This window comes from Pseudorca crassidens, chromosome 18 (genome assembly GCF_039906515.1).
Source record: "Pseudorca crassidens isolate mPseCra1 chromosome 18, mPseCra1.hap1, whole genome shotgun sequence".
Lineage (NCBI taxonomy): Eukaryota > Metazoa > Chordata > Mammalia > Artiodactyla > Delphinidae > Pseudorca > Pseudorca crassidens.
The window spans coordinates 68,370,390-68,383,295 of NC_090313.1; the positions used below are offsets into that span (position 1 = coordinate 68,370,390).

The window sequence follows — 12,906 nt, forward strand, 5'->3', positions numbered from 1 at the left end:
TATTCTCCTAGCGAATTTCAATTATACTATGTTGAACTATGTATCAAATATACAGTGTTATCAACTGTAATCACCATGCTGTACATTAGATCCTCAGCTCTTTTTCATCTTATATAGTTATATTTATTTTAAAGTCAGTTTATGAAGTTTGTAAGTTGACGACTCTCAAAAGTTTTTGTCTATAAACAAGTGTGACGTGTGTGTGGATCACTGTGCTTGGCCCTGTGAAGATGGAAGAAAAGGAAAGGAGTTATTCTGCTTATTTTTGGAATTTTACTTGACTTTACAAAGGGTTAAGCAAACACTCCCGTCAAAAAAAAATTACACAGCTATTTTTAGAAGCTGTTTTCTGATCCATTTTCAGTTTTTATTTTATCTCAGGTGGCAAATGTAGGTGCTCCAATTTTGAAGTTTTCTGCAAATATAAATATAACTGAATCCCCCCAAATAGTTTCTATTTTGAATTCAATTTCATATCTCTCTGAGGGCTATATTCAATATCGGGATTTCTATCACCAAACTGAAGATGATGAAAGGGAAGAATGATGATTTTTTTTCTTCCCCCAGAATACCAATCTGTTGCTGACAGAGCCAGATTAGAAGTCAAAAATCTGGAAATCAACTGTACTCCAATAGAAATTTTTAAAAAAAGAAGGCAAAATTCTCTTTCATTAATTATTAATCATACCGCCATTGTTTAAAAAGTCACAAGTAGTGCTTGCTTCTAAGTAGAAAAGGAAAATTCAGAGAGTAGGAAAAAGGAATTGAATTTACCTGAGTGTAAATTTAAATATGCTTCTCTCCTCCTTAGGAGAGAGTTATGTGTGTGGCTCAATAGAGCCCTTCAAGAAGCTGGAGTACACCAAGAACGTGAACCCCAACTGGTCCGTGAATGTCAAGACCACCTCTGCTTCGCGGGCAGTGTCCTCGCTGGCCACCGCCAAAGGGAGCCCTTCGGAGGTGCGGGAGAATAAGGATTTCATTCGGCCCAAGCTGGTCACCATCATCAGAAGTGGAGTGAAGCCGCGGAAAGCTGTCAGGATTCTGCTGAACAAGAAGACGGCTCACTCCTTTGAACAGGTTCTCACTGACATCACCGATGCCATCAAGCTGGACTCGGGAGTGGTGAAACGCCTCTACACCCTGGATGGGAAGCAGGTAAGGGAGGTATCATGCTGTGACCTTGACTTTACGGGCAAGAACCAGGGAGTTGGGGGATTTGTGCAGCATATGGTGGAGACCTGAAACATACATTTTACTGATGTTGAGGGACTTGGGTCGTTTAGTCAATGCATACATAGCTTTTGCCCCCAAACCAGTTCAAGGATAGAGTTAGCACAGGATTAACCACTGAAATCAAGTACAAATATAGACCTATGAAGCTTAAATGATTACTCAGAGATTTCTACTTTTCCAGTCATTCATTGCTTAACATAATGGTGCCTTTTTCAGCCATCTGTTTTCAATTTGTTTATATAGTAATGTCTTATCACCTTGAGCAGGACAGAGCTATAGAGGTAGACTCTGACCAGTAGAGAAAAATCTGAGTCCTTTCTTTGACCTAAATAATATTTCATAGTTTTATGTCTCAGTAATGCTCACTAGTGAGATTTATTTACATTTTATAGATTTTTATGTACATATCTAAGGAATGAAATATTTCCATCTGGGTGGCTTTTAAGAGGCATATTTCTAGAATATTATACATCTTGTATCAAAAACATAATTTCAGAATTACAATAAAAAGGTTTTCCTTTACTGTGGAATGTACATCAGTCAGTTTGGGTGAGTGGACATCTTAATGTGCATTGCTCAGATGAACTTAAAGGAAGTCTTGTGTGGACTTTTGCAAAGATTTGACAGAACCCTGATGGTGAGCTGAATAAAAGAACACTGATATATGGACAGAGGAATTTGCTGGTCATTCAGAGTTTACCAGTGTCTTTTGGTTTCAGATTATAGTTTTTAGTACACTGTATTTGTTTGAAATTTTGTTTTTAACATGGATCTGTCCACTTGTTTTTTAGAAATTATTTTGAGGGATAATTTGAATGATTTGTGTATAGAGTACATATTAAAGATCAAAACTAGATTCATAAAAGATTGATCTTATTAAGTAGAAGACTCATCCAGGTTCTTGAAGGCTAACACATGCAAACTTTATGAATTAGAAATAGATGCAAATACTAGAGAGTGTTAGTAATGAAAAAAATAGGGATGAATTCCTCCCCTGGGAATCCATTCAAATGCTCTAAATTATAAAATTCATTAGGAGAAAACGGAAGATCTGCCAGTTCATTTATATTCACCTGCCTTCTGCTTGTCTCATAAAACTTCCCTTAAGTGTCACGTGGATAAGGATTCTTAGGAAATTTCCAGTCTTCTAGATCTAAGAGGGTGTAGCCTGAATGTCACCAATATATCAGTGATGAAAAAGTCCATAGCTGCCTTGTGAATTACAGCAGCAATAAGATGGCAAGGTTCACATTTAAACACTTAAGCCCTTCAGTGGTTCCCTTTGTAATGAACTACTCAACCATCTTGTAGTTCTACATTTTTGTGATTTTTCTCAAGATGGGATTTTACGTGTTTTCATAAAAAGTAAAATTTACAACAAAGAATATGCATTGATAAATGTTCCTCCTCCCACCTTGCTTCCGAATTTTGGGGTTCCAAATTGCTACACACTGAATTAAAAAATTGGCTTTAATTATGTAAGCTAAATTGCTATCAACTGATCATTTGTTTATTCCAAGAATGAATTCCTAGAATAGATATTATGATGTTGTCAGTGGTTTTTGTCCTTTTAGGAATTTATCTAGTGTCCCTATTTTATAATGGCTGTTTTTGTTTATGAACCAAATTTAGGTCCAATCACCTGATGTGAAGCAAAGCCAATCTACTGACATTAGGTTGTGGTGAAGGAAGGTGTAGCACTTATTGCAGGGCCAAGCAAGGAGAACCGGCAGCTCATGCTCGAAAGACCTGTGGCTTTTAGGGAAGTGTTTTTAAAGGCAAGGTGAGGGACAAGGTCTCAGGGTGCATGATCAGCTCATGTACATCCCTCTAATTGGTTGGTGGTGAGGTAACAGGGTGGTATTTTGGGAACTAACATCATCAACCTTCTGGTTCCAACTGGTCTGGGGTCTATGTGCTGGTCGTCAGCATGCAGTTAACTTCTTCAACCTGATGGGGGTTTTAGTATCTGCAAAACAACTCAAGGATATGGCTCAGGTCATTATCTATAGCCCTTGAGGAGGGACTAAAGGTCTGTGACATTGTTTTATGGCTAAATTATTGTTATTTTGTCTTGCTTGATTGTCTTCCTTTGTTTCTGTGTTTTCTCATTTCTCTGATTAAATTCCCTTTGGAACTTGCAGAAGGCCTAGGAGGCTAAAACTTTTCTAAAAACAAGAGTCAGGGGACACAGGGGTCTGTCCCCAAAAGGCCCTGCAGGGTCCTGCTTGGTTTCATTTTTGCTGTGGTTTACATGTAAATAATGCAAAGTAATGGAAAAGGTCCAAGGTTTAATGTCAGAAGACCAGGATTCAGATCTTGGCTCAGCCACAGGTTTTTTACATTTTTAGCAAATCACTTAAGGGAGTCTCACTATACTCATAAGAAAAACATGGATGAAATGATCACCACTATTTCACAGGGTGCTTGTGGGAGCAATTCTGATAAATAAGTGAAAGCAATTTGGAACTATAGTAATAACGACCGTAGCTTTATTGAGCATTATTCTGAATGTTTTGCACGTCGTAGCTTGTTTAATCCTAACAGCTCAGTTATTATCCCCACTTAACAGATGAGGATATTAAGACACAGAACTTGTTAATAAAAAAACATGTCCAAGGCCACACAGATATAAACGGCAGAGTTGGAATTTGAACCAGTCTCTCTCCAGAGCTTGTGGTCATGACCGCTGTACACAGCAGATTATAGTAGAACACCAGAGATGCAAATGTACGGAAAAAGAATTTTCGAGTCAGTAATTGGTACAAGGAATATCATCTGAAGGTTTTCTGCCATGAGTTTTTCCCCTGCAGTCATCCCGCTGACTATTGTATTCAGCTGTTTTCTCGTGGAGCTGATTCAGGTCGCCTTCGTGGCATTGCCTCAGTTGTGGCATATTCTCTTCATAGCAGGAGTGGGAAAAAGCTGCAGAGGAACTGGATGGTTAAGTAGAAAGAATATGAAGACTTTCTGCTTGATTCCTTCCTCATGGACCCCGGGAGTCTTTAGAATCATTTCTGTTCAAAAGAGAAATCTGCCCCCATAAGCCATTTGTGAGAGGGATTCTTTGACAGCTTGGGCTGTGACCAAGGCTTGCTAAGCCTCTGAGAAAAAATCACTTCCCTCCAAGCCCTCCTGTTACGTGACACTCTGCCATAGGAGGGTGGCACCCTATGCTGCCACCATCTTACCCAGCCCATTGTGGCATCAGGGTCCACATGCTGTCCACAGGACATCACCCTTAAGATCACTTGCCTGCCTCTCTTTTTTCTTTTAATAGTATAACTGAGCCCTTGTATTAAAATCCAAAGGCCAATAAAGCTTTTAAAGGTAATTTCTTGTATTGAGGAAATAGAATTGTTTAAATAATTAACAGTTTGAGTGCTTTGGATGAATGGGTAGAGAGGAAGCTATACAAGCAGGAATGGCTTTTCAGATTGCCTTTGGGCTGCCTGCAGAGGTATCCATGGGAAGGAAACTGGTGACTCTGGGATTTCTGATGGTGGAACAGTGCAAGCCCGTGCCGGCTGTTACATATGGTACCCAGAGATGGGGGCTGGAGGACGTGGACCACGTGCCCTTGTCACTCGTCCTCCTTGCTCATCGGCCTCTTGGCTTTGCTTTAAGCCCTAGCCTATGAGGTCATTATACAGCGCTTTTTTGAGGTGTTTTGACGGAGATGAGGAAATCAACGTATTGGAAGTGCTGCACCATATAGAAGACATTTTGCAGGAACATGCAGTTTCCCTGGATGGCCGTTGTGGTTCATGAGCGGGCTGTTTGTGAGTGAACCTTTTCTGATTATTTCAACTCCATTCTTTATCCAGTGGCATTGAAGCTTTGGTTAAAGGTTCCTGCAACCTTGCTGCCCCCTCCTCTCCCCTGTCGGGGGCCTCTGCTCACCAGGTGATCAGGCACTTTTGCCGGCATGCTTAGGAGGTCAAGGCTCTTGCCGCGTCTTATTTTCAGTGATGCATTTTTTATCTGGGCACTGATTAAGGGCCCCCAAAGATGGACAGAGGGCATTTTCTAGTTGAAGGTTAAAATCATATCCCCTTTCTCCATGTTCAGGGGTGGCTCTGCAGGGTGTGAGAGTCTTTTCCTCTTGTCCCAGTCCAGGCTCTGGGTGTTGGAATTTTTCTGTGGGTTATTCACTCACCCTGCTAGGAAGCTAATCCCAGAGGTCATTTGGAGTGTGACTCATTTTTAAATGATTAAAATAAGCCCAAAACGTACAAGATTTGCTGAAAAGATATACTTGTGTATCTCCTAATACCTTTTTTGGAACAGCTAATCAGGCTGTCTTGAACTGCTTAGTCTTCAGCATCTGTGATTACTGGATCCTTGCTTAGAAACATAAACAGCAGCAAGTCTTAGAACACTTAGTGCCTAAGCAGGCAATTTATACTGTGCAGATCATAGATAAGGCACTTTGCAACGATCCCCCATTTCCCAACTGAAGTGTAAGTCATGAGAAACCAGATTGCTCTTTAAGTAGAAGATGTATTCACATCCCATCTTATCTAGTCTTTGACGTTGAAGATCTGTATAAAATAACAATATACTTTAGTATCAGAGGAAAAACTCACTCAGGGGTATTGTATTTATCTTACAGACGTTTCACATAGGTCATGCACTTTGTAAAATCCACCACTGCTGCAAGCTAGCTTGAGCAAACAACTTATTGTCTTTGTAATATGGAAAAACACTGGGACTAACTCAGCTAAAGTAAAGGTACTCATAAACTGATTTAGATGGTAAACTGAGAACAGGCATCATAGCTGCTCTCTTAGTCTATTAGGGCTGTAATAACAAAATACCACAGACTGGGTGGCTTATATGCAAAATAAATTTATTTCTTCCAGTCCTGCAGGCTGGAAGTCCAGTATCAAGGTGCCAGCATGTTTGGTCTGGTGAGAGCCCACTTTCTGGTTTTGCAGTGTTCTCACATGGCAGAAGGGGCTAGGGAGGTTTGTGGGGTCTCTTTTATAAGGGCACTAATCCCATTCATGAGAGCTTCACCCACAAGACCTAATCACCTCCCAAAGCACCCTCCCTCCTAATACGGTCACCTTGGGGGTTAGGTTTCAACATACGAGGTTTTGGGGGACACAAACATTCTGACTAAAGCAGCTGCTTTGTAAAGGAAATCCCAGTTGCTGTCAATATATTAGTTAGTATGTCTTCTCAGTATCTTTTGATCATTGGTCCCCTCACCTGTTACAAACATAAAGCTCAAAAGATGCTTATAAATGAGTCATAATAATTGCAGCCGTTTACTTTAGGTAGGTAGTTTATGAGTTTATTGGAATGCAGGAAATGGTGATACCATGCATAGGAATTTATCAATCAGAAGTCACAAAATGGCCTTTGGTTTTTTTCCTTTTGGTTTTTAATACCTAATTCTAATCTGAAGTAAAAATAATTTGGTTCACGCTTGAGTTTAGAGAGCTTAGAATAGTTCTCCATGCAAGTTAAAGAAGTGGTACATATTACTACCACATCTGACCTTGGCTGTAGCAATTAATGAGTATAGAAAATGTGAAAACCAAAGGTTTCTGAATGAAAAAGAAGGAATTTAGGATGTGAAAGGGTTTGGTTGGACTGGAAAAGGATTTTTCTGTAGCTGTTGGTAACAGTGATGTGTGTGTGTGTGTGTGTGTGTGTGTGTGTGTGTGTTTAAATAAAAACTTCTGTGACAGCTCTAAGTTTTTTAAGCATATTTAAAACCTTTATTCTTGTTATACAGATTTTTACTCTTATGATTTGGTATATATGTTGTGAAAGTGCATGTAACACTTTTTAGTTTTGTTTGCAACTGATGTAAAAAACAGTTGATACAAATAATTTAGCTTTCACTTTAAAATGTCAAATTAAAATTTCCTGCAGACGCTCAGAGCACATGTTCAGCCATTCTCACGATTTGCCAGAGCTCAGAATTGCTGGGAAATCTTAGCTGTTTTCAGAGAAAAAGGAGCTTAAGAATCGTTACGATACTTCACTCCGGGAATTAAAGTGCCCAGAATGGAGTGTGTTATTTTACATTATGTAGCTTTGGTTGATACCCAGGATTTATCGGCTACACCTGTCCTTATGTAGGTTTTCATTCCCCCAAGTTGGGAAAAGTTAAGTCCTCGTCTTCCAGTCTTAGCGCCTCTGACAATGTAATTAATTATGGGTGCCTGCAGTGGCGTGTATTTTAAGGTTTCGATTGGCCTCAGCAAAAGTCAGTTTTCTGGAAATTGAATTCTGATTTGCTGTCAAATGAGTTCTGAGTTCCCCAGTGGCCCCCTGTTGAACTGAAGATGTGCTGAAACCCTCCCTCTGCTGGGCCGCGGGTGCTGGGGCACTTTCCCCAGTTGGGGGCTTTGGGATCATCTCCTGGTGCTGACTTCTGCTTTTACAAAGGCTGGGAGCCTGATTTGGCCTGTGAGCTTCGTCTGCCCTGAGGGAGCACGTTGGAATGAGGAACAGACTTGGACTTTCACGTCAGCTGGGCCTGAGCTCAGATTTCAGTCTGAAAAATCTAGCTTGATCCAGTTTCTCATTCAGGCCTGGAAACCTTAGTTCCCCACTTAAGTGATGAAGTTTAAAAATCCTGTATATTGAATTTACTTGTAATGAGGAAATTTGCTTACAGCTGTTGTAATGTAAGCATAGGGATTGATATATGCAGTGATATAGTACAGAAGAGAAACACTAGTTTTTATAGATGAGTTTCAAACACATGGTTTTAAACTGATAGACTTGGGGTCAAGTCTGTCCTCTCCCCCTGGTCACAGTGAAATCTGCCCTCCCACTGGGAAGTTTAATTCTCTGGTACTCCTTCGTTTTCTCATATGTGTAATGGGACTGATAATAATGCTTGCTTTATACGTTGTCATGAGGATTAAATGAAACCATCTGTGTGACAAATTTAGCACTGTGGTAGGCACTTAACTATTGGTAGTTCTTATACCTGAAAAGCTAAGGGTAAATTGTTTTTTGTTTTTGAAAAACAATCATATTTTAAATGTGTTGAGGGAACTCACTATTTAAAGTTACCCTTTAATAATTACTAATCATATCTACCTTTGTAAATGTGTCTTTTCACATGAAAATGCTCCATGGTATAATGAAAAGAGCGTGGAAATTGAAATGAGATGCTTATAAGATCAAATCCTGACTTTATCGCGCATTAGCTGTGTGGCCTTTGGCAAATCAGACTCTGAATCTCAGTTTTCTCTTTAAAATGGCAGTAAAAAAGCATACCTCATAGTGTTGGTGGGATGATTAATTGAGAAGATATGTACATAAAGGCCCTGGCTTGATATATGGTAGGTCCTCTATAACTATTAGTCCCTCTCCCTGCTGTCTTCAAGTTCCAGGCTTTCCTAAAAGTACAGGACACGTGGTAGAATGCTGTCAGTGTAGAATTGGTCATTTTGCATTGTTTCCATTGTCTGTATTGTAGCTAAACGACTAATGATTATATTTTTGTCATTCCATTTCTTGTCAGTCAGTTGTGAATGTAGCCTAGATATTATTTTCTTCACTATCTTCTTTAATTATACCAGTCATTTCTTACGAGTAACTTTTTCACAAACCACTACACTAATATAGTAATATTAACCTTATTATTACTATGATTGGTTGAACACCTTCTCTGTGCCCAGTGCCATGGGCTAGTTGCCACATGTCTATCCATCTCATTGAATCATCACCACAGCTCTGCAAAGCAAGAAGCTGATTCTTTCTCAAGATTAATTCAAAGGTGGCCTCTCTGTGAAACATTTCCTGACTTCCCCGTGTAGAACTGACAGCCCCCTCTCCTGGGGGACTCTGTTCAGTCCTTTGTACTTTGTCCTCTGGTACTAACACATTGCTTCCAGTGTTCTGCAAAGCACAGGTCAAGGCCATTTAGGAGCTGGTTGGTCACCTGGGCTGTGCTTGTGTGCAGTCCTCAATGCTAGTGGTGCTCTCTGCCCTGAAACCGCAGATTGTAAGCGGCTCATTATGGCGCTTGTTTTCTAGCTCAGACACCTGCTTCGTTAAAGGCTCTAGGATAATTAAACAAAAACTCATCTGCTAATTTTAGAGCAGTTCCTCAATTGAAAGAACTTTTATCCCATGGGGAAACAATAGATATTCTGCTAGAGAATTTTCACCATCTGAGTCGGGAGAATTGCTCAAAATCTTCCTGACATTGCCTCTGCCATCCAGTGTGTAAAGAGGAGAGCTAATTAATACATTTTATGGATTTGAAACTTGGTGATAGGCCCATAAGAAGGTGGCATGAAGAGCATCTGGCCCAACTGTTGCAGACACAGACCTGCAGTGTTCAAGGGCGTTTGTGATGCTGAGTACAGTACGTTGCAGCACATTTTTCTGATTAGTTTAAATCCTTGAAACTAAATTAAATGAAAGAAGGCAGTTTCAGAAATTAAATGGAAATTTTAAAATCCAATTTTAAACCTGAACTGTGTTGTAAACAACATGCCATAGAAACAAAAGGACAGATGGGAGATTTATGTTCTAATTGGCTTTTTCCATGATAAGATGAATGTATAATTGTTGTAAAGAATTTTGGAGCAAATGAGAAAATATTAAGATAAATTAAAATGACCTACAGTCTCATTGACAAGATGGCTCTTGTTAATATTTTGGCCTATTTTTTGCTTTTTTCTTTAAAAAAAAAAAATTCAGATCCTACTCTGAATCCAATTTGGTTTCTCGCTTGTAATCTCACATGCTACTGTGTACACTCATGTGCGAAATGTCTTGAAATTATTGTCATTCCTTCTCTAATTGTGTTATTTTATTGCCCAGTGTAAGATCCTTGGAAGGCAAGTTGTCCAGCGTTGCTCTCTTTTCTAGTAACTCATCAGTGGACCATCTCCTGACTGAGTTCTGACTTATGGCTGAGTTATAGAGTTCTAAAAGCAGATTGAGAGGCAGACATCATGTGGAGTAGTGACTCTTGAGATGTTATTCAATGTCGTCGGTTATTGGAGGTTAAAAGTGTCTCAGAATTCATTCGCTCTGCTGGGAATCTTCATGGAAAAAAATTATTATTGCATTTCAAAACCTGTCTGATTAAGTCTAGTATTGTTTCATAAATACCAGATAATTTAGGCTTTTTAGGTCAGTTGCAGCTCAATCACCATGATGCTTTTCAAGTCTCTCCCTGAGGGAGAAACACCAGGTAATTCTCTTTCTGTGCCTAATCACGTCTGCTTGTGTTATAATTGTTTGTGAACTTGTGTAAGACCAGAATGTCCTGGAGAAAGAAGACAGTACTATATGGACTTCTGTATTCTTGGCTACCCTTATTAGATGCTTAATATTTATTAAATGATGTTTCTTTTTTTTTTTTTTTTTTTTGCGGTACGCGGGCCTCTCACTGCCATGGCCTCGCCCCTTGCAGAGCACAGGCTCCGGACGCACAGGCTCAGCGGCCATGGCTCACGGGCCCAGCCGCTCCGCGGCATGTGGGATCTTCCCGGGCCGGGGCACGAACCCATGTCCCCCGCACTGGCAGGCGGACTCTCAACCACTGCGCCACCAAGGAAGCCCTAAATGATGTTTCTTGATTTTAACTTGTGGCTCAGATTCTGATAAGTAGAATCACATAAATGTAGGACTAGGAGGATCTCTTTGAGAGATCTTTCTACTCTTTCTTCTTCTCTACTTGGAAAACCATAAACTAAACTTACCTTGGCAGGTAGTAAGATAAAATCAATATTTTCTTTAAAAAAAAATCTCCTAGGAAGAAAACAATTCAAGGTAAGCATTATGTTGAAAAAGAAAGGGAGAGACATTTTACCCCGATGCTTTTTCATAGTAATACTATGGGAACTGGTAACTAGTTACACAACAAAATAAGTTGTAGAAAGTCCTGTATGCTCAGGTATCTATTCCACCCATGTTCTTTAAAACCTTGTTACCAAGAGGAGTCGGAAGATGGCAGCAGTAATGCCACTGGAGAGCTCGTAGAAATGCAGACGCTCAGGCCTCACCCTAGACCTACTACTGAATCAGAACCTGCATTTTAACAAGATCCTGACACGATCCACATTCATATTAAAGTTGGGGAAGCACAGATCAGGCACAGATCAAGCACAGATCATACTGGACAGTATGAATGGAGCATCGGAATCCAAAGACCTAAAGACGATAAACCCATGCTGTTACTCAGTAGATGGACTTAAACATTAACTTTAGCTGACTTTAGCAGTTTTATTTGCATCTTCTCAGTGTCAGTACTAACATCAGACGGCAAGGTATGATTGCCATCAACAAAGTTCTGGATAGCAGCCAGTCCATTAGCATGAAGAGTGTGCCCCCTGCGATTTGGCCTCAGTGGGCTGCCTGTGTGTGGACGATGGATGACTTCCTGTAACGATGGATGACTTCCTGTAACGATGGATGACTTCCGGTTTGGAGAATAAATGAAAGTTAAGAGATGCAGGGAAGGCTGAACGATAACCATGGAAATGCTGATCCTGATGAAGGGCTTAATGTACGTGGTTGCCGCAGAGTCCATATGCATGCTGTTGGAAGTTTATCTGCATGCTCCTCTCGATAGGCCATACAAATTTAATATTCTCCTCATGGTCCTTCTGAATATCTTCCATGGGGAGGATTGAAAGTCACTAAGCAAGAGTTGGTTTTAGATCTCCAACTGTTGTCAGGCAGAGTCCCTATGCATGAGAAAATTCTCAACATGGAAGATGTCCAGAAAAACACGGGGAAATTTTTAATGTGTGCAGGAAATGGAGGGGCAACTTTTGAAAATAATTTCTAGTTAGTATATCTAGGAATTTAGTGGCCAAGAGTCTTATGTATCACAGACTCAGCTGTTGAGAACTACAGTGGAGGGGTAAACTGGTGTGCAGTGATCACCTAGTAATCAGAATTGGAGTGGTTCTCTTACAGTGCAGCCTGGGAGGCTAAGAGACTGGGGAGATGTAGCCTGCTTAATTCATCTGTCCGCTGCCCATGACCGCACACTACGTAGGGCAGACGTGACTTTGCAAACAGCCACACAGTGCCCGGGAGCTCATCATCAGGGGCTTTTTAAATGTCTGGGATCATAGCTCCAAATTGGGAAAGAAAATAATAAGCTCTAGAAATAAGTGGCATACGCAGAAGCGATAGAATGTTCATTTTTGTCACTGGTTGATGATATAGCCCTGGGAAAAAATAAAATTATGTATTTCTCAAGTCTTTTCTGGGATTGGTGTGCTGGGAAAGGAATAAAGGGCATGCTGGCCATTTTTTGGTTGGGAACATCATTTTCTTTTATAGCAAAAATTCCTTTTCTCCTTTGTTTAAATTTCATGGCGAATTGGTAGACTTTAGCCACTGTGTATTTAAAAAGTATGTCTATTTATTAAACTTTTTCTTTTTTTTTCTTTTGCATTTGGCAACAGTTATTAAGCCATATAGGAAAAGAAAGGACCTAAGAATATTGTGTATTGATGCCTCTGGTATACTTTCAGGTGGAGGAAATTGAACCTAATCCCATTATTTTATTGTGCGGTGCCCATTGTTGATCGTTGTCATAGAAACAAAGACCTGTGCCAGTGTCTGTCAGCTGAGCAGGCTATCCACAGATTCACCTTTGATTTTGCCAAATTGGATCAAGAATTTCACGTGGGTTCTATTGAGATGGTCCTGCTTTAGCTG

General features: G+C 40.1%; 1 protein-coding gene across 6 annotated transcripts in view; it reads left to right on the forward strand.

Moving 5' to 3' along the window:
* The window catches only part of DCLK1 (doublecortin like kinase 1), a 325,310-nt gene that overhangs the window by 19,935 nt on the left and 292,469 nt on the right, over positions 1-12,906 (forward strand). For all 6 annotated transcript variants that reach the window (XM_067713357.1, XM_067713356.1, XM_067713358.1 and 3 more), the window contains exon 3: positions 812-1,158. In XM_067713357.1, coding sequence (XP_067569458.1) covers positions 812-1,158 — 347 coding nt within the window. The remainder of the gene's footprint in view (positions 1-811; positions 1,159-12,906) is intronic.